Genomic DNA, 27312 nt, shown 5'->3' with positions numbered 1-27312 from the left:
GGCTTTTCCCTCACTGTGAGAAGGAGAATTTCCTCATAAGCTTGCTTTGTGAAGAGAACATTTACCTGTAGGTTTTTAGTACACCCTTCCAATACTTAGAGACTATTTAAGCTTGTATCTTTTAAAACAGCGAAAGTATTTTAATCTTTTAAAATCTACTTTGAAGTATACTTTTCTGAAGGCATCAGAGCCACAAGTACAGAGGGTGACCAGGAAACAGTGAGATCAGAAGCGATTCTGAGACGCGGAGCTCATTTGTTAACTCTGTCTTAGGCAAATCATCTGCCTTCTGGCTTTGCTTCCTTGCATATTATTTAGACAAAACGTAATAGTGCCTATCTTGCATTATTCTTGAATGACATACCCCATAGGCAAACAATGAGAAAGCTGCAGTGTTATGTGCTTAGCTGGCCATATGGTTAAATTATCTGAGTTTCTTTTTCTCATTTATCCTACAGGATAACGGTTTCAGCCATGTGCTTTATGGATTTCACCAGGTTTCCTCTGGATACTCAGAATTGTTCTCTTGAGCTGGAAAGCTGTAAGTCTTACTTCCTGACGGAGTGAGTGCACATCACCTGAACACACCTGCATGTAAATTCTCATATACCAACTATTAGCAAGTATTTTAAAATCTTGACACAGTTCTGTAAAGCAGTTATGGGTTTTTATCTTTTGAGGATTTTCCCCTAGGGTTCACTGCAGCTTCTCAGAAGAAAAGCTGCAATGGAAACAATGATTTTATAATTATATAATCTGCAATTTCCACAATGATTATAAAGGAATAGCTCCTTAAAACATGTATTCCTTCTAATGTTATTGCACAGACTGAAAGGTTGTTCACATTTGAAAAGCTCTGAAACCTGTGTTCCAAGATGAAGCACAATGCTGAATTGAGTGCTTTCAGATTCTCTTCTAAAACCCCAGCTCTAGACATGAACCCCAAATCAAAGGTCTGTATAGCACATCTGAACTAGTCTACCATCAATTACTTTGATCTCTTACTATTATTGAGATGACATCTTAAAAGCTGAGCATCACTTAATATAACGTATCTAAAGCGATAGGAATATCAGCTGATATCTGCCACACAGATACTTCTTCCCAAATTCAATAGACATTTTCAATTTCAAAATTTGATGAAAAAGACCTTTTACAAGATGATTCTTTACAAGCCAGGGCCATTTTGGAATTTTGTCTAACTGAAGAATAAGGTGTGCTATCAGCCTGGAACTAAGCCTGTGAATACGAGGCGAAGTCATGACATCACTCTGAGTCCTGGCTTATTGTTAACAAATGAACGACACAGATAAGGGTTGCAGCTGGTTGGAGAGTTTCAACTCATTATGTGAGCATAACAGAAGCCTCTACATTGTCCAAGTCAATATTACTGCTGTTGCTTTTCTTTTTTGTTGGGAGATATAAGTATGATCTGTCTATAGGCAAGCGTATTTTTCAGCACCAAATGTATCTAAGTCATTTGACAGGCTGAGGGTATAGAACTGTGTAAAACACGGTTACTGATCTCGTGGACTGTCGCCGCCACAATAAAAAGATGGTGCACACTGTTGAGGGTCTGGGAAAAGCCAGAACCACAACCGGACCCCTCACTGCCAAAAGCGGCCATGTTTAAATCCTTATCTCCACTGCTCCTGTCCCCATTGGTCTTAGCTTTCCTCTGCCGTTTCTCCAGTCCTCTTTCCGCCACCCTTCTCCCCATATTTCTTCCTGTGCTTTCTGCTGCATTTCTCCGTTCTTGTCCCCATCTCTCCATCCTGCTTTTACTGCTTCTGTCTGTATCTCTCTTTTCCAGCCCTCTCTCTGCCGCCCTTCTTGCCGCCCATCCTTCGTTCTTTCCCCAGTCTTTCTCCTCGTCGCCCCCAGTCTTTCTCTTTCTCTCCGTCTTTCTCCTCGTCCTGTCCTCGTCATCGTCATCTGTCCATCCATCTGTCCGTCTGTCATCTGTCGTCCCCGCCTAGCTTTTACCGGCTACTTTTATATCATTCTCCACCAATCACTTCTCCCTGTGGGTTCACTTGGTGCTACGTGATAGGCCAGTAATCACAGTGAGGGCATTAGCCTATCCCTGTGACTTCCTGTTTACCTGCTGGCAAGACCAACTCCACCTCCTGGCCCTGGACCAGCTGCCATCTTACGACAGCCCCTCCTATTCCAGCTTTCCTATTCTGGGGAGCGGCTTCAGCACCCTGCTCCCCACAGTGGAGTACTTTTCTATTACCAGAATGCTATTCTCTTGTTTCAGATGCCTATAGTGAGGAGGACCTGATGCTGTACTGGAAACATGGAAATAAGTCCCTAAATACTGAAGACCATATTTCCCTATCTCAGTTCTTCATCGAGGAGTTCAGTGCATCCAGTGGATTAGCTTTCTATAGCAGCACAGGTACAGCATTTAATATGGATGGTTCACCAGCAATCACTGGTATCTTACTATTTGCAAAGCACCATAACTATGGAAAAATGTGAATCCTGTCAAATATCACATTTGACCAAAAACATCATACTTCTCCTTTCACAGACAGCTACCTGTACACATCCAAAACACCATTTTTCACCCCTTCATGCAACCACCTCTAGCTGGGTACTGTTGGCCCTTCCAGGCTATGCTTAATATGGCCAAGTGATCTTTTGAAACATAAAGATCACAACTCCCTCCTTTCCAGTAGTCCCCCTTCCCAGTGTTCTCCCATGGCACTTACAACCAGACATAAGCTTTGCAGCTTGATCTAGCCGCTGTGTAGTGCTCTGAGCTCACCCCCTGGCCCCGCCCCTTTACCACATGCTGCCTAGCCACTTGACTTATTCATCCTGTTCCACCTGTAGGGCTCCCACTGGCGTCTTCTTTGTGTCTGTAACATGTGAAGGCGTCGTCCCTTTACTCAGAGCTTTGCACACATATATCTTCATACCACCCTGTCTAAAATAAACCTCCATGCTGTGCCATTGCCTGTTTCTGCCTTCACAGCCTTTAACACCACTTGAAGTGTGTACTTATTTGACTGCTCTATCTCTAAGAGCTTCACTGCAAAGAGGGCAGGGAATCTGCCTTGCTCTCCCTCCATCTCTCTCCTAGCTCCTCAAATACACCTCCATGGTAGGTGTTCAATAAAACCAGCTGAATGAGCCAATCAACAAAATAGAGAATCTACTCAAAATTTGGCCTATATTGTGTGCTCTTTGCTGTGACTGACACGTGTTTGATTTGGCAACATTCATCCAAGGCACTTGTTAACATATTTGAACATTATTCCCTAAACAGAGAAGAAGCCGCCTCTGATTCCCTCTACCACACTTCAACTCCCACCATCAAAACCCTAGTGGTTATTTGCTTTCTTGCTACTTTAAACAGAGTCCAAATTACTTTCCAGAACCAGTAGCCATTTAGCTACTTACATAGAGAAAAAAATAATCTGGTTCACCTCACTATTTGTGTATGTTGTTTGAGAATCAGAAAATAGTGTTATTAATTTTTTTCAACATGTGTATTTTCTGATTTTAAAAAAATGTACTTCTTTGGTCTCTGATATATCCTTGGCTCATAGTTTGTGCTCAAAGGCTATTTGGTGAATGAATCAATGCATGGAAATAATTTGAAAAAATACTCAGAAATATTTAAAGAATAATGCCTTCGTAACTACTGAATGAAGATAAACTTCAGTTAATAATTACTTTTGTTTTTCTGCTTTTTATTCTTGTCCTTTTTTGTTTTTCCCTAGATACGTAGATATATGGTTTTTGGGGTTTTTTTTTAATATTCTTAGTATTGAGTTAATGTTTTAATAAAGCAATTAGTGTAATTAGTGATGGCACATATAAAATACAATTTATAGTTTCTTAAAATCTTACTATCATGATGAAGAAATAACTGGCACTTGGTAAATTGTGACTAGAACTTTATATTTAATGTTATTACACAGTAATTGCATGTGAAGCATAGAAATCCAAGATCTTCCTGTACAGAATATAAACAATAACACAGTGATGCAGCCATTAACATGCATCCAGTTATCCTCTTTGAAAGAAGAGATTACATGTTACTTCCAAATTCTGATTTTGCCATTACGATACTCTGTTGATTCCTATCCCTATTTTTTTTTAAGATTTATTTACTTTTATTGGAAAGGAAGATGTATAGAGAGAAGGAGAGACAGAGAGAAAGATCTTCCATCCACTGGTTCACTCCCCCAAGTGGCCACAACAGCTGGAGCTGAGCTGATCCGAAGCCAGGAGCCAGGAACTTCCTCCAGGTCTCCCACATGGGTGCAGGGTCCCAAGGCTTTGGGACATCCTCCACTGCTTTCCTGGGCCACAAGCAGGGAGCTGGATAGAAAGTAGGGCAGCCAGGATATGAACCAGTGCCCATATGGTATCGCAGCAGGTGTAATGCAAGGACTTTAGCCACTGGGCCATCATTCCAGGCTCTGTTTATTTGTTCTTATCAGCCTTTTTGACCCAACCAGGTAAGTCTTCTGATCAAGTTTTAGAGTCTATATATTAAAGCCAGACAAAACACTTGCATTGAAAAGAATTACTATTCAAAAAGATACTTCAAAGTGTTTAAAATGAACTACAAATACTTAACATTCCAGTGTAGTTAGATTCTTAAAATACTATATTCCCCAAAATCTTAATTTTTGATTCCAAAGATGAATAAGAAATTAGAATTGGGTTCTTTATGCTTTGTGTGGCATGAAATGAATAGTTATCAACAATTAACCTTGGAAACCTTTATATACCTTTATTAAAATATCACATACAGGGAGCAAACACATGGTACAGCTGGTTGGGCTGCTGCTTGGGATCTCTGTATCCCTTGTCAGTGCTGATTTGAATCCTGGCTGCTTCACTTCCAGTCCAGCTCCCTGGGAGACAGCAGGCAATGGCTCGGATGCCTGGATTCCTGCCACCCACAGGGGAGACCCTAATGGAGCTCCTGGCTCCTGCTTTCAGGTTGGCTCATGACCAAGTGTGGCAGCCTTTTGGGGACTGTGTCAGCATATGGAGGATCTCACTAACTCTTTCTTTCTACCTTTCAAATGATAGATTTAGAAAAATGAAAAATACGCATAGTACTCCATAAATATGTAAAAATATTAAGTGTTAATTGAAAATTTTTTAACGTTTCAAAGAGAAGAAAATGCTAACACAATTTGATCACTACAGTTGATGAAATGTTTTTATTGAGTACACTCTACCCCCGAAAGATGTACAATTAAAGTAATAATAATAAAGTCTATAATTTCCAAAAGCATTCAAAAAAATTACAGAATACCTAAAATGTAATACTTCATTTATTTTGGTAGAAAGAATTGTTAATAATGTGTATGCGTGAGAGTACTTTGTGGAAAATTAAATTAAAAGATATGTTTAATTTGATGCAAAAAAATTTTCAAATTCTACACTTAGCTTTGTCATAAAACACATTTTCCATAAACCTTATGAAAATTGCCATTGTTCAAAGCCCACCACTGCTTGGCAATGTTAGCAAGCAGGTGAGAATTTCTGATTCGTATCACATAGGTGCTCCTCAAAATCATGCACTGTGGATTTCCAAAGCAGGAAGAAATGAATTCTTCCCCCAAGGAGTGCAGTGAATACACGCCTTTATCACGGCATAAGGAGGCGACTGAAAGTGCAAGTCTGGAGGGAGCATGCATGAGTTCTAATCCTGGCTCTATCACTTATTAGCAATGTGATAAGTTACTTTATCTCCCGAACCCTCAATTTCTTCTTCTTTAAATGGATTCAACAACATTCTACCTCACAGAGTTTTGAGGACATGTATATTAATGCAGTGAAGCAATTTCAAATACTGAGCATTAATGACTTAGAATGTCTCCTGCCATATGGCAAATGCTCAACCTATGTTAGTAGCTATCTTCAGCAACACCATCATTTTGATCTTTACATACAAACTGAAGATTTACTACCAGTAGTTATTGAAAGTGACAGTCTCCAGATGCCAAAACCTTCTTGAATCTTGTCTTGGGACTAGTTCCCCCAATTCCAACCCATCTCCTCCATTCTCCTGGCTTTCAAAATTCCAATCTTTTCCCCCATTATTCTGCTTCCTACTGCATGGTTACCTGATAGAGTCAAGTGGGGCGTTCTTTCCGCCAAATTTGATTCAGATGTCAAAGCTGATGATGCCACACTCAAAACAAGAGACAGAATATTAACATGTTAGTCTTTTTTTTAAGGTTTATCTTTTTTTTTTCTTGTAAAGTCAGATATACAGAGAGCAGGAGTGACAGAGAGAAAGATCTTCCATAGACTAATTCACTCCCCAAGTGGCCACATCGGAGCTAAGCCGATCTGAAGCCAAAAGCTAGGAGCTTCTTCTGAGTCTTCCAAGTGGGTGCATGGTCCCAAGGCTTTCAGTTGTCCTCCACTGCTTTCCCAGGCCACAAACAGGGAGCTGGGTGGGAAGTGGGGTAGCCAGAATATGAACCAGTACCCATATGAGATCTGAGCAAGTGCAAGGCAAGGACTTTAGCCACTAGGCTACCGCACTGGGCCCAGTCTTCCTAGAGTCCAAAGATGGCTTGTGATAGCAAAATTATAGGCCTGCTTTCAAGGTCTTTTGGTGGTTGAAAGGTTCCCTTACAGTGGGCAAGACTTGAATGGTTTGAATTTTCACAAGTGCCAAAATGCCATCTCTCAGGCATGCTATTAATTTTAGCAGATGTAGAGCAGAAGGGATAGCAGATGTAGGTGAAACATCAAACCTGGAGTCAGATTCCTGGTTTTACTATCCACAATGAGGGCTGTACATCTTTCCAAGGCAATGTTCCCTTTCCTTAGGTAAAGAGATTCCAAATCTGGAGCCTGGACTACCGTAGAACCCCCTTCCCCACATGGCCATGAAGCAGAGCAGTAATTCTCCTTGCTCATTCCCCATTACGCGAACCTTCCCCGTGCAAAAAAGATAATCATTCTTTATGAAATAGTAAGTAACTAGAGTAAGCAGTTACCAGTTTATTTCAACTTAATAGTAAGCAGAAACCATATATAATAATAGTGTCTTTCTTTTTTTATTTATTTTTTATTGTATTGTTGACAATCTTTACATAGTTAATTACAGTTAAAGGAAAAAGAAGAAAAGAAAAAAAAAGGTTCAGGGGGATAGGGAAGTGGGTAATGCTATTATGTCAATATTGTTTCCATCATGTATCTGAGGTAAAGGGGGATATTGAGGGAGAAACCCCACCCGGTTTCCCGCTCACCCCAAGTCCCGGATGTGGGGCATGCTCTGAGATATGTGCTCAAGTGGTGTTAATGGTTTTCCAGTTATGAATCGCTGCCAGTTTTGCTCAATGAGGTCATCCACTGATTGATATGGTCCATCATAAAGTCTCCGTTTGCCCCAAATTTCGCTGCCAACATATAGCTGAGATGAATGATTGTCCTGTTACAATAGTGTCTTTCTTAAGGAATCACTCTCATAAGTTTTTCTTATTTAACTTCATAATTAATGGAGCTATAGGATCAGAAATGCTATCACCCCAGTGGTAATCAAAACTCCCAAGTGCATTCAATAATAAAGTGGAGCTGGGAAATATTTCCTATGAAACAATGAGTAATATTAAAAATAGTGGATATTTTATATATAAAATGAATGTGCCGTGTAATGTATCTTTTATTAACCCTGATAATGAGATTGTTCAGTATTTCTGAAGCTTTATCAGGCAGTAGTAAGGGAGAATTTCAGAATCAGGCAAGAGAAGAACGATCAACTTCATCGAGAACAGGATACCAGGAGTGGAGTCCTGCAAATCAGTGTGGATCAATAAAGTATATGTACCAAGTAAAGTCCAAAATACTTAACCTGATTGGTCAACTAGGTTTTCTGCCTCGGATTTTCTAAGACATTACTACCAAGATTAATAAAAAGGCTGTCTAACTTAGCACTATTTATGACTTTGTTTTATAGCTCTTAAACTATCACCCCTGTGTTTTGAATCATTTTGTCTTAACATAATCTGCATTTATCAGAAAAATTAATCCTATCACTTCTCCACAAAGGGTGTGATCTCATATTTATACATTTGGTTATCATTGTTTTAATTTGGTAAAGATTAGTAAGGTTGGCATTACAGTCAGTATTAAATAAAGCAAAGTAACAGAAATCTTGGAGAAAAAAACGAAAAGCAATAGTAGTGCCTTACATGTATGTCAGGATATGGTAATCACACAATGACATTCAGAGAAGTCCTTTAGATGATTGCAGATCTTGGCATTTAGCAGCCTTTAAATTCAGCCTGTGAGAAAAGAGAAATCTGAACAAAATATATTTGTGGTTTTGATCATCACTGGGGCTTCTGATCAACAAGAAAAATCAGTATTACAAACATGAGTTTATAACAATTACAAGCTACAAAGAAGCATTATCATGTGTCATAGACAAATTATGATCTCCAGAAGACTTGAAATAAAAAATCACTTATGAATATCCTCTCACTTCCTCTGAGTCCTTGGCTATTTAGATCCCTTGGTGGAATGCTATAAACTGGTACTTTGTGAGAATATTTTCTTTCTGAGAAAATGTTTCTCTTCATTTTTCTATAGTTAATATTAGGTTTACTGGCTGTTTCATGTAGTCATCAATCATGCATTGAAGAGTTTCTCTCTGAAAATACTGCAAACAAAATGTGTTGTGGAGAAATGTCTTTAGAGGCCAACCCTCTGAACTACAGCTGTGAAAGTTCACGGGGATTTTGAGTCAAATCATTAAGCAGACTGCAGTGCAGGTAGTTGAACAGACATTGATGGAGTGACAAGCCCAGGGGCCACTAGTGATGGATAAACAGAGGTGTACGTGTCAAGTTCTATATCCTTTGAGAGTTAGGAGTCTAGGGGGCAGATCATTTCACTAAATGTGGAGTTTCCAAGAGGAAACCTGTTCTAATGCATGCTGTGGCTTTTTTCTCAGGTTGGTACTACCGGCTTTTCATCAACTTTATGTTAAGGAGACATATTTTCTTCTTTGTGCTGCAAACCTATTTCCCGGCCATGCTGATGGTGATGCTTTCCTGGGTTTCATTTTGGATTGACCGAAGAGCTGTTCCTGCAAGAGTTTCCCTGGGTAAATCTTTCATTATTTTTTTATGATCTTTACATATTTGATTAGGGTGGGAAGGGTCAAGGATTAGCAGAAAGTGAGTAAGACCATTGTTTCCAAATTTTCTTTCTTTTTTTTCTTCCTGTATCTGGCAGGAGGGAGTGGTTAAGGGAAGAAGCCACACTCAGCCTTGCAACCGCCTCAGTACCTGGGGATGGGGAACGGCCACCCAATGTCATCCCAAGGTCCCCAATGTGGAGCATGCTGTGAGAGTTCTACTCAAGTAGTTTTAATAGTTCTGAAATGCTGTCAGTCTTGTTGATCCAAGGATGACGAAATCCTTCTAAGGTCCATTGGCTGACATAGTCCACCTAAGAGTCTCCATTCATCCAGATAATTGCTATCAATGCTAGCCTGGGGTAGCTGACCCAATTGTTCTGCCCTCTTCCTGTGCCATGGTCCTCCTCAGGCCCCAAAGGACTGCCATATCCTCCATGTGCATCTGGGTATGCTGTCCACTGCTCTGTCCAAGCCACTGAGGAGGCCCAGTTCTGACACATATACTCCATGGTCAGACCACAAATCCTGTAATTCTCCCCATGGTTAGAGTCCTGAGTCCAGTGGTTCAGTTGAGGGATCCCCAAAGAAACCCTCTCTAAAGTATCGCAGACCTGACTCCTGTGTGTATGTCTGGACAGGGTCCGGCTCTGTCCATCACCCACATCAGCCTATGTACACACTAGAAGTTTCAGTTGCTGGGTCAGTTCTGTCTCTAGTCGCATCTCTTTCATGAACCAATGGATGCTGTGTCCCAGCCCAACCCTGCCCACCACACACTCTGCCCTCATGTACACCAGTGGGAACTGCAACCTAGTCAGAGTGACTTACAGTAGCCCCCACTAGGTCCAATCCCAGTCCTGGTTCCATCCCACACCCTCCTTGGATCTCAGATGCACCAGTGGGTGCTGGAGTTTAGCCCAGTATGGCACACCCAAGGCCCAGTCCACACTCATGCCAAGGGACACTGTAGTCATGTCCAACTGAGATTGCCACCCCCATTCCAGCTCTCGCACTCACCAGTAGGAACCACAACCCAGCCAGAGTGTCTCCTTAGTTCCCAAACCAGCCCTGTTTCTAACCACAGACCTTGTTCATGCCAGTGGTTGCTTTGATCCAGCTCAAGATAGCCCATCTCCTGTCTTGGCCTTTGCCATCGGATATTACAGCCTGGCCTGTCTAGACCCACCCCCAGTCCCAACTCTTGCTGATGGCTGTTGCAGCCTAGCCCCCTCAGTTTTCTCCCATCCCTGGCTTATGAAAACCAGTAGGTGTGGTAGCCTGGCCCTGCAGGGCCCACACTCTAGCCTGGCTCCTACACATGCTAGTGATCTAAGTACCAGTACCCCACTTGAAAATCAGCCCACACACTTGCTGATAGGTGGAGCTACCTTGCCCAGCCTGACCAACATCCAAGTCTGAATCACATGCTCATCAGTGGGATTTTTGGCCCACCCAGAGGAGTTTCCCAAGTTCCCCCACCAGGTCCACTCCCAGACCCAGATCTCACATGTGCTAGTGGGTGCTAGTCTTTCCCCTCCGACCCGGCCTTTGTAGGAGCTGGTGGATGTTGCAGCCTAGCCTGCCCCACAACCTATTCCTGGGTGTTTCTGTGTTACAGCCTGGACCAGCCCAGCCTGTTCCCAACCCCAGCATCCATGAGCGTAGAAGGGTCCATGGTCATGCCTAGCTCAGCCTGTCACCACTTCCCAGCTGCTAAGCAAACCAGTAGAAATTGCAGTTCCACAGGGAGGAGCCCACATATCTGCCACAGAATCTTCCCCCAGACCTGGTTCTCTCTCATATTAGTTAGTGTCACGGTCCAGCCTAACATGACCTGTTCCCTGTTCCAACACTCACTGGCAGACACTGTGATCCAGCCCTGCCAGCTAGGCCCCCAGCCCTAGCTTTTGTGTGCACTAGTGGGTGGTTGCAGTGGTGGACGATGCTAACTAGCCCAACTCAGATATCCCACTTGGGCTGGTGCATCAGTCTAACCCAGAAAGGTCCTCTGGTTTCCCCCTCCAAACCGCTCAGTCTCAGCTCTGTCACTTCCCTGCAAGTACAGTGGCCTTGTCAGTGAAAATCCCACAGAAGTCATTCCTCAGCTGTATCATACTTCCTCAGCAGTCCTCCCTCCCACACACCCCCATATCTGCTTCCCTGAGCAATCCAGTCTTTTTGCCCAGGAGCACATGGGTTCCCCAGTCCAGTCTTTCCAAGCCCAGTCTTTTTGGGGAATGGCATGCAGGCCTGGAGTTCTGCCTACCCACTAGAGACCCAAGATCATAGATGGATTCCCAGACCCAGTCCTCTGGCACATGTGCATGTGGGTCTGGGACCTTACCTCTCCACTCATCGGGGACACAGATGGATGCAGGAACCCCCAGGCACAGCCCATGGGCATACCACATTAGCCTGTGGCCTTTTCCTCACCCCTCCGCCTGCCCTTGGGACCAAAACACATACATAATCTCAGGCCCACTCAACAGCCCCCAGCGTGAGTCCAGACCCTAGAGCTCATTGAAGAGTGAAGCCGCCAATGGCTCTGGTTCTGCAAAGGTCTCCCTGGGTAAATCTTTCCACAGCTTTGTAAAATGTTCATATGGGAGAAAGGTTGAGAGGTAAATAGAATGGGTGATGGGAATACTTGGGGAAGGAGAGTGGTGTGCTAGAAGCAATAGTGGGAGATACACATTCAGGTTACAGTATTTCTCTTGGCACCTACAGAGGCAAATTGTAATTGGGCACTTCACTCAGTAATGTAGACTTTAAGAATGAAGACTGTGCTGGTTGACATGGTAGGAAGGATGACTGGGAGGCATAGGTGCTGCACTTTAAAATTACCTGTTATCCTACTCAAGGCAACTTCCGCTGCCACATCCAGGTCCATCTCACTGTTCATGCACACTCTTACATCATGGAAAGAGGAACTCCAAACTAATTCCCATTCTATCAGTGGTAAGTTGCCTTGGGGTGGACTGAAGGTGGAGATGGTAGGATGTTACATGAGTGTGCAAATAAGATTGTTGATTGATTCTACATCTGGGGCATAATTGAAGGCCAAAATCAGAATCAACCACATTGAAATTTTAGGTTCAACAGCACAATAGTTGGCAAGAGTTTTCAGGGGGAGAGACATTGCTGGCCTCATTAAGTCACCACACAAGGGTGATTATCTACTCCATCTAGCACATTATATGCCACTGTCACACATACTGATTTATGAAAACTATTTCAGACCCACTTAGCAGTTATTGAGTCCTTACAAAGTAGAAGGTGCCAAGCTAAGCACTTAGATGACATGTTTCTTAATGAGAACCGGAGAGCTAATCCCACTTGCTTTCTTGGCAGGTTCAGGAAAGAGCTTTCTCATCTCATCCTAATTTATTCTTTAACCTGTAATGCTCTGACTAGAAGAAAAGATTGTTATAAGTAGTTCACAATCATTGTAATTATTGCACAATCATTCCAGAAAGGGGGATTTCTAAATTCATGTTTATAAATTATGTGCATACTTCAAAAGATTGCTTAAAAGGCAGAAAATGTTAATGATTTATTCACCTCCTTTCCCTGTTAAAAGTTTCAGTCTACAAGCATTTGAGGCTTGAATACCTCTTTGAGCCAGCTAAGAAATGCACTTGGTGTATAAAAGTTAATAAATATGATTTTTCAGTGAAATTCTTTAAAAGTTACCAGCAAAGCTCTGTAGGTTCCTGCCTCAACTTAGCACAGAACTAAGAGGTGGTTGCAGAAAGAGAAGTTTGTTTATGGAGGGACTAGATTGAATGGCAAAAGAAGGAAGGGGAAAGGACCTCCTGGGACAGAGGTGGGAGATGAGCTATCTGCTGAAAGGAGAGAGGGAGAGACACCAAGGTTTTTAGGAAGTGTTCTGGGTTTGTAAGCATTCCCTGACTCCTCTTTGTCTGGGCTGGAACCTGTGGGGAAGATGTTCCCCCTTGATAATCTATCATTTAAGAAATGCCCAGGCAATTCCAGTGCCACCCACTTCAAGGTGTGATTTTTCTGGCCAAGATTTTAGTGCACTAGAGTGGTCTCATGAACCCGACTACTCTGCTCTTAAGCTGAGTTCCACGACGGACTGGACGAAATGGAGAGCTGAACGGTGCCTCTGCATCACTGCCCCTGAAATTCTGTGCTATTTTCAACCACGCTGGAGCGCCTAAGGCTTGAGAAAGTGCTATGCAAATATATGTAAAAATATATATGCAAATCAGAAGTATCCCTCATCCTCTTTTGTTTTTTAAGTAAATAGAACTGCAGTATTCTCATTATACTACCCCACATTCCCAAGTCATTGCTTCCCATCACCCTGGAATTCTTTTCTTAGATACTTAGTACTCTGCTTTGCTCATTCTTTTTTTTTTTTTTTTTTTTTTTTTTTGAAGCTTTATTTGAAAAACAAGAGTTAGAGAAGGAGAGACGCAGAGAGAGAGCTTCCATCTACTGGTTCATTCCCCAAATGGCCACAGCAGCAAGGGGCAAAGCCAATACCAGACGTTTCTTACAGATCCTATGTGGGTATAGAAGCCTAAGCACTTGGACCATCTTTCACTCCTTTCCAAGGTACATTATCAGGCAGCTGAATCAGAGATGGAGCAATTGGAACTCCCCTATGCCACATGCATGTGCCACAGACAGTGGCATTACTGGCCACATCACAGCACTGCCTTTGATTTATTTATTCTTAATGATTTTGTTTATCATGTGGAAGGTGGAGTTTACAGAAAAAGGGGAGAAGACAGAGAGATATACTTGATCTACTGGTTCAATTCCCGAAGGACCACATCAGCCAGAGGGAAACAAGTCCAAAGCAGGAAACCAGGGGCTTCTTCTGGGTTTCTCATGTGGGTGGCAGGGATCCAAGGACTCTTCTTCTGATTCAGTGTTCCACTAACGCATACCCTGGGAGGCAGTGTATGAAGGTCCCAATGACCAAGGACTTGGGTTCCTACCACTCAGGCAGAAAACCCAGGTTCTATGCTCCTGGCCTGCACTTGATCCAACCGCAGCTGTTACTGGAAACTGGGGAATGAACCAACAGATGGAAGATATCTCTGTCACTCTTCCTTTCAAATAAAGAAATCTTTTTAAATTAAAATGGCCGATGTTACACAGAGGTAAATAATTCTTGGGTTGTCCTTAGCTGACCCCATTTATGGCCTGAAAGTTAATATGGTGAAGCTGCAAGAGCTCAGAGGAGTTGACTCGAATGGACCCATCTATGTATTTTCTCCTAACAGTTTCCTAACTATGCATAGTAATATCAGTGTGGGGGCGGGGGATAATTTGCTAATCCCAACACATGCCCTGTCTTTGATTAAATGGTCACTTCATATAATTCAAAAACCGCTTATTGGGATGTTAACTTTAATGGGTTTGGAAGGAGTGCTATTTGTCAAGATTAATGCATTTCCAACGGGTGGCTCAAGACATAATAAATGTGTTTAATGAAGCTATAATACTCCTGACTTCAAGTTCCCTTGCCTTAGGAATTTATATATCAGTTTTCTCATCATTCACTCCCCCCTACTCAACAATCCCTCATTCCTTCTCTCTAATTCTTTTTTATTATTATTATCACTCATCTTAAAAGGGAAATCTAGAATACTGGTTTTTAAAAAATAAAGCTCTAGTAAATGGGTTGGACTAACTACCTTTTTAAAGAAAATGAAAGATTATTGCTGTCTGACAAATATAGATAATGCAATTCCTTTTTGTTAGCCCAGTAGTCTTCAATTTCAAATACATGATAAGAATTGTCTGGCAAGCTCAGCTGAGTGTGGGTGCTATACTCTTATTTTGCTCGCAAAGCCCTATCTATTGCAACCAACATCAAGATCTGTCTTCCATATCTTCAAAAACCAGTACGAGAAGATATTTTTAAGCTTTAAAATTAATAATGTGAGTGGCTAAGTAGGAGTACTACTTCAGGATTTCTTCAGTTTGTACTAGTGAGATCTTGAAGTGAATAGACTTCTGGCTGCTTCACTAAGTTTCTTTCTTGTGCTTCCTGACATAATTCTACATCAATGATGTAATATCTCATTTCAGAAATCCTCTATATAGAGAAATTACTGTCTTTAAAACAGAAGGGAATTCCTTTTACAGGTCCAGAATGACAGGTTTTTCAGTTTTTTCAGTTAAAATCCCTGGTTCTACATTCAGAGGGACAGGTTTGAATTTTGTGCCTGACAAAATGAGCCAATTATTTAGTGGCTCTCAGCTAGTTTTTTTTTTCTGCAAAATGCGGCTCATAATATTTACCTAAGTGTGCAATGGGTAAATACTTGATAAAAGCGAACAGGTTTTATTTAATAACCAAGGCTCTCACATACTTGTAATGTTAATAAAAACTCTGCCGTGCCCATGTTTATGCTGTAAGTAGGTTTTAAAGCCAAGGAATGTGTATGGCATCCACTATTATAAAGTTTGCTGATTCTACTCTTACCAGTGGGAATCCTGGGATTCAATGGGACAGTAGTGTGTGAAGAGCTACAACAGAAGTTTGATTTCCTTTTCCGGAGTTTAAATCAGTGTTAAAGTGAGATTCCAGATCCTTTCAAGGGGAATGTCAATTTGCAAAGTTGTATTGATGTTCATCACACAAACTAAAAGCTTCATTTTACATCCATTGGTCCTATGGAGTTGTCATTGTGTTTAATATGGGACTCCCCTGGACGAGAACCTCACAGAATTATTGTTAAAGAACAGAAATGTGCTGTTGAAAGCTATCCACCTGCTGTGTCTGCACATTGAAGAGTAAATCAGAATGCTCTTTCTGCTGTCTGGGAGCCTGTCTGTTGACATTAAAATGCCCTCACAACTTAAAAAAATCATTAAGGATTCCATTTGTACCTCCCCAGTGGGAAGTTAAGAAATAAAACCATGCCAGCCAGTGTACATTTCAAATATTTACAATTTTATAGTCTCTCTCCAGGCAGTATTCTTGCAGTATCCCTCTGAGAAATTGGTGTAGACACAGAATGACCCTCCCCCAACCAGCATTTTACTAAGTAAATCTCATCTTCTTGTACCCCAGACCTGAACACCTCACCTCAGGTGCTCATGCTAGAAAACAAATGATGGGAGCTGAGAAGAAGGGGAAGGGATCAGGAAAAGCAGAGGAGGAAAAACAAAGTGTGGGGAGGGGAAGGGAAGCAGAAAAAGTATGTAACATTTAGCACTTGCCCAGCTAACGTTTACAGCGAACTGAGCCCTTCACTCACACTCTGAACCTCAATTGAACTGTGGTTTCATTAACAAGGACAAAAAGAATAACAGTGGTGTTTATGTGTTCTCTGTGAAAGAATAGTATGGAAAATATCAATTTTGAATTATATTAAAGATTAAAGTTCACTCAGGAAGAAAATAGAGTCTCTAAAGCATTAAAGAAAAGGTAGACACAAAGACAATTTCTTTACCTCAAACGTGAAACAGTGTGAAAGCTTCTTGCAAATGACTTTGGCATTTCTCTTACAGAATTAAATATATTTTTACCCTCCTGGAATAATTATAAGAGATTCCGCTGAGGGTGGGAAGCAGGGATATAGACGCTTGAAGTCTTTAGGAGGAAAGGAAACATTGTACCTGCTGGTATGATCCAGCAGCAGGAATGGAAAGACACTGTCACTTCACTTACGCTGTTGTTGGATGGCAGGAATCACCACAGTCCTGACCATGTCCACCATCATGACTGGAGTGAGCGCCTCCATGCCCCAGGTATCCTACATCAAGGCTGTGGACGTGTACTTGTGGGTCAGCTCCCTCTTCGTGTTCCTCTCAGTCATCGAGTATGCGGCTGTGAATTATCTCACCACTGTAGAAGAGCGGAAGCAATTCAAGAAGAAAGGGAAGGTATGATCTTGCTTGGGATACCAGATCTCTTTGCAAGTGTGCAAAAGATTGTTATTTGAATTCTCTCCTGGCAGCCTTATAAGCTCTTATACAAAGGTAATTGAAAAAGTTCGTGGAAAGTAAAATTCAAAGATAAATTTGTTTTTGTGTAAAAATTTTGACATCCATCACAGTTTTTCATAATATACACTTCTGGTGAATAATTTGAAGATCTATTATATTAAAATCCACATGTGTTGACAAGATGTAAGTTCACATCATGACAATTTAGCATTGAATTTAAGTTCTGCTGTGTGCTGGCTGGTTTCCTGGCATGTTCAGTGACCTTTGCCAGTTTTTGCATGTGAAGAATTTATTTTAGTAAACTCCCCTCCCCTGAAAGTACCTATTGTATAAAAGAACTTGATGTGCAAGGCATATTCTTTCCAATAGATGATGATAATGATGATGATGATGATGATAGTTAACATGTGGGAAATGTTTACTATATATTGGCATTTTACCACCACCCAAAATATATTATGTAATTTAATTCTCATAGCCTGAGAAGTCAGTGTCTTATCACCCTCATTTCACAAAGTGAAGTTAATGCAGATGGTGCTTACTCTGCCAAGGTCAAACAGGTAAGGGAAAGTCAAGGTTTTTTTCTGGATCTCCTTGACTCAGAAGGTGTGTTCTCAACCCATATGTTGCTCACCACTAAGAACCAGGATTTATTTACTTATTTTCTGCTTGTCAGTCAGGAGAGTGGCAGAGCATAAAGGGAAATTCTTCCCACAGTATACTGGAAACAACATGCCATCTGTGCTCACATACTTTCTGTGACACTACTTAATCAATGTGAATGGATTATTCTCTAGCTGCTTTGCTTCACAAAGGATTTGGCCACACTTCTCCGTTCTTATAAGAAATGATACGAGGAGGGCCAGCACAATGGCTTAGTGGCTAAATCCTTACCTTGCAAGCTCTGGGATCCTATATAGGCACTGGTTTATGTACTGGCTACGCCTCTTCCCATCCAGCTCCCGGCTTGTGGCCTGGAAAAGCAATAGAGGATGACCCAAAGCCTTGGGACCCTATACCCATGTGGGAGACCCTGAAGAAGCCCCTGGCTCCTGGTTCCTGATCTGCTCAGCTCCGGCTGTTGCAGACACTAGGGAGTGAACCAGTGAATGGAAGATTTTTTTTTTAATCCCTTTCTCTCTAAATCTGCCTTTCCAATAAAAATAAATCTTTAAAAGAAATTATAGAAGATAGTATGTGTCAGACACTGGACCAGTAATATTGGGTAATTTATTTATCAGCCTCAATAATATATTTATATATAATAAATATGTAATCTTAACAAAATGCATTCACATTGATTTAAGAAATTCTTAAGTGAGTTCTTATATATATCCACAACATCATCTAATATTTTTACGCTGCTAGTAAGAACGTTTCGTGTTTTCACAGTGTTTTTTTCCCAAGCTAAATTTTCATATTACTTTCCTGGTATGGAACTTGCAGAAATTACCATCTCTGTTTTATACATAAAACACAGAAGCTCAGTGGAGTGATTTGCCTAAAGATTCACAGCCAACATAGCTTCGGTTGCAAGTCAGAGCTCTTGGGTTGCTAACATCATTCTTCATTTTCTATACTCTGGGTAGAAGCTCCAACAGGAGCTGGTTTTGTTTTATTGTACATGCTTTCATTTCTTTGTTGATAGTGCATTCTGTGAGTGTGTATCATACACACACAGAGACAATGTGCAGGTGTATGTGAATTAGGGTCTTTATCCCAGCCCCCAACAGTGGTACACACATGCATCACCTGGCTCTGCTTAGAATACAGATTCAACAAGTTTGTGGGGGGATTCCAACAGCCTACATTTCTATCCAACTCCAAGTGATACCAGGACCACCGGCTGATTACCCATCTGCACACAGGAATGTTTTAGATAATCTGAAGGTAGCAGAAAAGAAGTGTAAATAGGAAAATAAATTTCTTTTCTCATTTTGCTATGTTTTCACATAGGGGTAATTAGCCCAGGACACAGGCACTGAACTAAGTTTGGCCACCTCCCCCGGTCCTTGAGCTCCCTGTCTGCTGCCCCGCTTGCCATTCAACACATGTGTACAAATTACCTGAGTTTTGTTTCCCAATCTTATTGTGGACCACCGTGAAGACATTCTTTAGAGTTGATAAGCATGCTCTGTTTAAGACATTCTTTTGAATTTTTAATTGTAGTAAAATACCCATAACTTAGAACTTACCACTATTTTTCCACATACATTTCAGAGTATTAAGCTAATTTGCATTGTTGTGCATCCAATCTCCAGTACTTTCTCTTTTTGAACAACTGAAACTCTACATCCATTGAACAATAAACATTCTATTTCACCCTCATCTCAGCCCTCTGGAAACCCTCATTCTAACCACACACTCCTCCCTTCAAAGGCACAATTATCTCCAAGAAAGTTTTACTAGTCACTTACATATTTGAAGCACAAAATGAAGAAGTGCTGTTAAAGTTAGAAGAAGTGGTGCCCAACTAAACTCCACCATTTTGAAGCTTTGTGTTCCAACAAAGTTTTCTAAAAGCATTATGTATTTGTGTAATGGTGTCACTTTTGTACTATTTTACCAAACAGTTTGGTGAATCTTGTAAAGCACTCAGCAAACGTAGGTTCTGCCTGTGACTATTGTATGAAGTTTATCCTCTAAGGGAACAGGTGTTTTTGTAAGGCTGGTAAAAAGAGACAGAATGAGATGGAAGAATAGGATACTTAGTTAAGGGAGGGCAGAAGGAAGGGGTCCGAGCATTCAGGGCTAATGGGTAATACCCAGCTCTTTCTACCTAAGAAACAATTTGTAGAGATATACAACAGTGTCTCTTTCTTTATTGTTATAGCAGTCTCTTTTTCTTTTTAATTTTATGATACAGTTCCAGTTTTGTTATAGCGATTTTTTTGACAAACCCTTTTGTTGAGGGCTGTTCTAGCAATTTCAAGAATGTTACTGTGGTGAACAAGAAGGACTCACTATTATTTCATCATGGACTTTAAAGTTCTTCCCATTTTGGTCCTGGGTAAGCTACATTTCTTTTCCTATTACGTCAAACCTGCATACCTAGACAGATCCCATAGTAAAGCCTCAAAAGAGACTGATTTGTATATGTTGGTAGCTCCTCCCAATCCCTGTATTGGCATGAGACAGAGCAGAGAGACAGCCCTGGAATACTGGGGCTGTGAAAACATGAAGCCAGGAAAAGGTTTTTCCTAACATATCACCATCACACATCATCACATACTACCACCATCAACCACCTTTATTTCCCTTGCCTTCCATTGCCGCTACCACCTCTACCACATATACAATCTCTACCACTATGATCACCAACACCTTTCACCTCTCACCACCACAACCTCACTACCTCACCTACCACCATCACTACCCGCAAAAATACCTTCACCACCACCACCCATTGCTTCCACTACCAACTGTTTACACTCACCACAACCACCATCCACCACCACCTGCCTTGATCACACACACACACACACACACACATCCCAGCTACTATCTACTCTGATACTGACATCTGGCAGAACAGCAATGGCCATGGAAAAATTAAACCTTTTGTTGACCTTTGGCCAGAAATTAATTTCTTTCTTATTCCTTCATCCAAATATCTTCATAACTCCAAGTTCTAGAACTAAGTCTAAAATACTCAAATCCATAGTTCAGTTACAATATGCCTTAACTATGTGCTTACCTATGAGCTGAAATAAAACTTGAAGGAAATAGCCTATTACCAAAGTGCATTCTATAAAATGTAATCAAGTAGATATATATTCCTAGATTATTCTAATATAGGAAAATAAACCCCTATTTTTCAGAGAAGATAGTTTTCTTTAGCTGTTGCTAAAGAAACTTTTAAAAAGTAAATAGTAAATGGATCACTCAGTCTTTTGTGCAGCTGGGAAAACCATGCAGAGACTGTGAAGTTCTTCCATCTCCATATCCAGGGTTGAATATGTTATTGTTATTAACTATTCAAGATTGTCCAGTCTTGTTCTCATTGTGTTTCTTTTATTCATTTTCATTTTATTATAGAACATTTTTACAATTGAAATAACAAAAAAGGGACAACGTATCTCAGGAGTGGATCCTTGGTTGCTTCACAGAATACACAAATAGTCTTCATGTTGCTTGAGTTCAATGAAATATTAGGTCTTTAAATCTCTGAATCAAATAGACATTTTGATGGAATTCACTCTGTGAGCTCCATTTTGAATTCTGAAAAATGTCCTCTATAGAGCCTTTCCACGTTTGTTCGTCTTCCCTACAGCTCAAGAAGTAATGTTGTTTTCTTAAAAGTAATTAGTAAGTAGCAACTGCTTCCTGGACACCCCTCTGTGCTGGTGAGAACTAACTCCCTCAGTGGACCATCTTCACCAAAAAAATTAGGTTAGATTCAATCATGCGCTACAGCCAGAAGCACCGATAATTTGCTCCCTAAGAAAAAAATATGCCTGTTTCATATTGCTTAATTGGGCTATGTTAGTATCATTTGTAGGTGCTTTTTAAGCCTAAACAGGAAAACCTGGCCAATTTACATTTTAAAAAGGCAGCTAAAATCATTCCTTCAGACATCCCCAATTTAAGCATTTGAGATCACCAGGGATGTTGTTCTGGTTTTGGACAAAAAGTACAGTAACTAGGCATGCTTCTGTATTCCTCATATAGTGAAAAAAAAACATTGAAAAACAAATTCAATCAGCTTATATTGATGGTTTGGTAAATCATATTCAACTTCTGCTCACCAATTCATAGGAAACCATTCATCTTATTCAGAAATATAGAAAATGTGTGAAACAAAGAGAAAGCTTGTATTGTATGTAAGTGTCGGTCAGACCAGATTTGAATTGGAAAATATTTACCTGGTAATCATGTAGCATTCACTTGTATGATGCTCAAATATCTCCATGGGAATAAGTTTTAAAAATAAATATAGGGTCAAGTGCAATGGCTCAGTGGCTAAGTCCTCAGCTTCCATGTGCCGAACTCCCATATGGGTGCTGGTTCATTTCCCAGCTTCTCCAGTTTCCCATCCAGCTGTCTGCTTATGGCCCGGGAAAGCAGTAGAGCATGGCCCAAACTCTTGGGATTGTGCACTTGTTTGAGAGATCCAAAAGAGACTCCTGGCTTCAGATCGGCTCAACTCCTACTGTTGCAGCCACTCCGGGAGTGAATCAGTAGATGGAAGATCTTTGTCTCTCCTTCTCTCTGTAAATCTGCATTTCCAATAAAAATTAATAAATATTTTTTAAAAAATAAATAATTAAAATATAAGATTTTTACTAAATCATTATTATAAACAAACTCTGCAAAATGTTGTTTTACATTTTTAAAAAAATTTATTTATTTCCTTGAAAGGAAAATACAGAGAAAGAGAGAGAACAAGATGTTTAATCTGCTGATTCATTCCCCAGATGTTTGCCATTGCCAGAACTGGTCCAGTTAGAAGCAAGAGCCCGGAGCTTCTATTGGGTCTGCATGTGGATACAGGGACTCAAGTACTTAAACTATTCTCAGCTACTTTCCCAGGTACATCAGCAGGGAGCTGAATTGTAAGTGCTGCAGCCAGGACTTGAACTAATACCCAGATGAGATGCTGGCACCACATGTAGCAGCTTTATTTGCTATACAAAGCTCTGGCCAGCTACATTTATTACTAAAGTGACTTAGACAGCAGACCCATCAAGCAAAATATTCTTAGAAGTTATTGAAATTATGTAGTTTTAAAGCTGGTTGGCATTTTCACAATAATTTCTGTTCATAAAAGCATATTCTCAACTTAAGTATTTTTGACAGATTTCTGGAATGTATAATATTGATGCAGTTCAAGCGATGGCCTTTGATGGTTGTTACCATGACAGTGAGGCTGACATGGACCAGACTTCTTTTTCTATACACTCAGAAGAGGACTCCATGAGAGGAAGATGCACAGGCAGACCCAGCACAGATTCATCCCACACAAAGAGAAGAAAATCTCTCGGAGAGCACGTCAGTAAAGTTATTCTGGAAAACAACCATGTTATTGACACCTACTGTAGGATTTTATACCCTATTGTGTATATTATATTTAATTTGCTCTACTGGGGTGTCTACATGTGAAGAGAAATTTTCAATGTGTAAAGCTTGTATTGGAGTTTGATTATGTTTAACACAGAAACCTCTTAACTTTGGGTTGGACTGTACTAAGTTGAACCAGGAGAGAACCATTTGTGTTTGAAAGTTGAATGGTTTAGGACATTATAGTTTCAGGTGAGGCTTTTACTTCATAATATGAGAGTCAGAAGTATATGTATTGTGGCCAATTTTTTTTCCATAGGGAAGCATTTTTAAGCTACTTCATCTGAATCCTTTCTTAATAAAAATTTTCTTTAGAGATTAAGTTGTAATATGACAGTAAATCAAAGATACTTGTTTCTTTGTGTCAACAAAGTGCCAGATTATGCATCAGAACTGAATCTTCCTAGGGAAGAACTCTACATCAAGGTGGTATGTTTCACAAACAGGCAAGGATCCTAGGAAGTACATCTCCATTTCCAATGAAGGCTTTGATCTTACTCAATTAAGTTTCAGAATGTATTGTGTTTGAGGGGGGAAATGATCTAATCTTCTCTCGGTCTTCATTCCTAAAGTTAAATGAATACTTTAACCATTAGTAATAGTGTATTGTACTTTGCAGACATTATATAGCTTTCATAGTTCTTTAGATACATTTAATTACTGAACAAATAATTTTTACTATCAAGTTGTGCAGTGTATTTTACGAAGTGTAATGTACTAAAGTTTGACTATGAAATAAGACTCCTGCATTGCTGGGTGCATGATTTAGCAAAAATGGTACACTGTTAGCTTTAATAAACACATTGATGTTAACAATACGGGATGTGGGCTTGGTGCAATGGTCTAGTGGCTAAAATCCTCACCTTGCATGCTCAGGATTCCATATGAGTGCCTGTTCAAGTCCCAGCTGCTCCACTTCCCATATAGCTTTCTTCTTGTAGCCTGGGAAATCAGTGGAGGATGGCCCAAGGCCTCTCAGTAAAAATAAATCTTTAAATAAATGTAGTATGACCACTGTGCCATGTGTGATCTGAAAGACAGAGAATGCTATCAATGAAGGTAAATGAGCTTTCTGTTTATAAGTACCTAAAGAGACTTCCAGCTATCTGGTGGAAAAAAAATTAAATTTGTGTATCCCAGGTCTGACATGGTAGCCTAATGGCTAAAGTCCTCGCCTTGCATGCACCCCGGATCCCGTATGGGCACCAATTCATATCCCAGCTGCGCCACTTCCTTTCCAGATCCCTCCTTGTGACCTGGAATGCAGTTGAGGTTGGTCCAAAGGCTTGGGACCCTGTACCTGCTTGGGAGACCCAAAAGAGGCTCCTGGGTTTGGATTAACTCAGCTCCAACTGTTGTGGTCACTTGGGGAATAAACCAGCATATGGAAGATCTTTTTGTCTCTCCTCTCTGTAAATCTGATTTTCCAATAAAATAAATGAATAAATAAATATTTTAGAAAAAGCTATGTATCCCAAAGGGATCTTTGACAACCATGGTTAAACCAATAAATTATGTTAAGTGGGAATTAAATAAATGTGTGTTAAACATAAAAGCTTCCGGTGATCAGCATTTTTTTTTTGCAAGTCAGCAATGTGCATGCTTTTTGTTATTTTGTGCACAAGATTTTATTTTGAGACAAATCCTTGTCAAGAAACAAGAACCATTTCCCCTTCCTATTTTGATTGCTGAGCTTGATTAAGAAGAATAATGAAGTAAATACTCCTTGGGCCTAGCGCCATGGTTCAGTGGTTAAATCCTCACTTTGCATGTGCTGGGATACCATATGGGCACTGGTTCGTGTCCTGGCTGTTCCACTTCCCTTTCAACTCTCCTTTTTGGCCTGGAAAAGCCATAAAGGATGGTTCAAAGCTTTGGGACCCTGCATGTATGTGAGAGGCCCAGAAGAAGCTTCTGGCTGCTGGCTTTGGCCTGGCCCTGCCCTTGTTGTTGTGGCCATTTGGGGAGCAAAGCAGCAAATGAAAGATCTTTCTATCTCTCCTTCTCTCCATAAATCTGGTCTGCCTTTCCAATACAAACAAAATAAGCCTTAAAAAAAAGAAGTAAATATACATTTAGCGTATTTCTTTTTTATTTCATCATGAAGCAAACCACAACAATTTGAATTGTTTTACATAAGGTGGAAAGAAAAAGAACTTCCTGCTTATTTACTAACACGATTGGTTTTGGAATTACATTGTCAATCAAAAGGTTTTAGAAAATTATCTTCCTTTTAGGTTCAAAAGGTTAAAAGAAAAATGCTTTCTCTGTTTGACTTTTCCCCCTTAGGCAGATTAATTCTGAGGTACCATTTTCTTTGTATAGTTCTTTAAGTGTTTTTTTTTTTTTACTTTGAAAGGATTCTATTTTTCTAGGACACAGTGCAATACTCAGCTAATATAATTTATTTGAATGCTTCTCCATTTAATTGTAGTTAGAATGTAAACAAATTTTTCAACTACTTATTTAATGGCTTTTAGGCTTGATTTAATAGGAAAGTATTTTGGTAGGATTATATTTTCGAACTACAGCACAGATTAATATCCTACATGGCTGAGAATTTGTAGCTATAATTTAGCAGAGTACTGTGGTTGAGTTACATTTTTGATGTGGACAAACTCTATATAACTGAGGTGTAAAAAAAACCCAAAAAGGCAAAAAGAACCTATCTACAAAAGAACAGAATGAACTTACCCTGTTCCAGTCTCTTGTTCTCTTTTTCTACAAAGATGTTTCTCAAGTCATTTGAGATGTAAGATTGAAGATGTTAATACTTTCCATCAGTATATTAATGTCATTATTTTAAGTGGAACACATTATTGTATTTTATTACATACATACACAGCATCCCTTCTGATCATGCTACACATATACAAACACACAGAGCGTCCCTCCTGAGGAGGATTAATGTGACTTTTGCTACTGTTGGGAAATGCAGGCATTGCACTTACAAGTTATAAGTGTCTAACCCTGAGAAATAAAAGCCATTTACTGCCTCAAGGAAATTAGTACAGTATTCCAAATGAGCTCCCAGGATTTTAGCCAGGTTTCTTCTCAAACTGGTGGCTTATGATATGAGAGCTAGTTGTGTTATTTTTATTTCCACTAGAATGTCAGAAGACTTCTGTTTCAGTTCTAATTCTAAGAAGTGTAAAACCACAGTTACCTGGACAATAGCTGAGAGACATACCATGGTTACCTCATTTTGAGTTTGACTTCATTTCCTCATGAGCATCCTGAACAGATTGTACATGATTGTTCACGGAGGCATAAGCCTGGATAAAAGGCAAGGATTTCAGCAAATAAGCTGCTTTCTAAGATAAAAAAAATCCAACCAGCTATGTAAACTGGGACTACTCTGAAAAACCTATGCTTTAACTTAGCTTAATTGCTTTTGTTCTAAAAAGAAAACAAATTGTTATTAATAATCTGAAATGCCATTGATGGAAACAATGTTGTGGCACAACAGGTTTATTTACAGTAGGGGATGTGCCAGCATCCCTTACTGAAAGGCCAGTTTGAGTTCTGGCTGTCTGCTTTCTTTATATTTTTTTTCAAAGGGTTTTTTTTATTTTTATAGGAAAGTCAGATTTACAGAGAGAAGGTGAGACAGAAAGATCTTTCATCCACTTGTTCACTCCCCATATGGCCACAATAGCCAGCGCTGAGCCAATCCAAAACCAGGAACCAGGAGCTTCTTCCAGGTCTTCCATGTGGGTGCAGGGTCTCAAGACTTTGGGGTATCTTCTACTACTTTCCCAGGCCACAAGCTGGAAGGGAAGTGGAACAGCCAGGACATGAACCAGTGCCCATGAGATCCCAGTGCATGCAAGGTGAGGATTTAGCCACTGAGCCATGGCACTGGGCCTAGCTGTCTGCTTTCTATCCAGCTCCTGGTAAATGCACCTGAGAAGGCAACAGAAGACAGTCCAAGTATTTGGATCCCAACCATCCACATGGGAGACCTGGGTGGAGGCCCAGGCTGCTGGCTTTGGCCTGGCTCAGACAAATCATTGCAGCCATTTGGAGAGTGAACCAGCAAATGAAAGATATTCATTCTCTCTCTCTCTCTCTCTCTCTCTCTCTCTCTCTCTCTCTCTCTCTTCCTCCCCCAGCCATTCAAATAAACAAATATTTATTTAAATTTTTAGAATATCATTAAATAAATCCAG

The 27312-nt window shown here is 40.4% G+C and overlaps 1 protein-coding gene across 1 annotated transcript in view; it reads left to right on the top strand.

The window, feature by feature from the left end:
• GABRR3 (gamma-aminobutyric acid type A receptor subunit rho3) overlaps positions 1–23182 on the top strand; it is a 38511-nt gene extending 15329 nt beyond the window's left edge. Inside the window, exons 4-8 of the mRNA XM_058661273.1 lie at positions 459–541; positions 2264–2404; positions 8954–9106; positions 16821–17017; positions 22880–23182. Of these exons, the coding sequence (XP_058517256.1) occupies positions 459–541; positions 2264–2404; positions 8954–9106; positions 16821–17017; positions 22880–23182 (877 nt within the window). The remainder of the gene's footprint in view (positions 1–458; positions 542–2263; positions 2405–8953; positions 9107–16820; positions 17018–22879) is intronic.
• The last annotated feature ends 4130 nt before the right edge of the window (positions 23183–27312 follow it).

Source organism: Ochotona princeps, chromosome 3 (assembly GCF_030435755.1).
Source record: "Ochotona princeps isolate mOchPri1 chromosome 3, mOchPri1.hap1, whole genome shotgun sequence".
NCBI lineage: Eukaryota > Metazoa > Chordata > Mammalia > Lagomorpha > Ochotonidae > Ochotona > Ochotona princeps.
The sequence above is the reverse complement of the archived record's forward strand: the minus strand, read 5'-3'. Positions and strand labels throughout refer to the sequence as shown.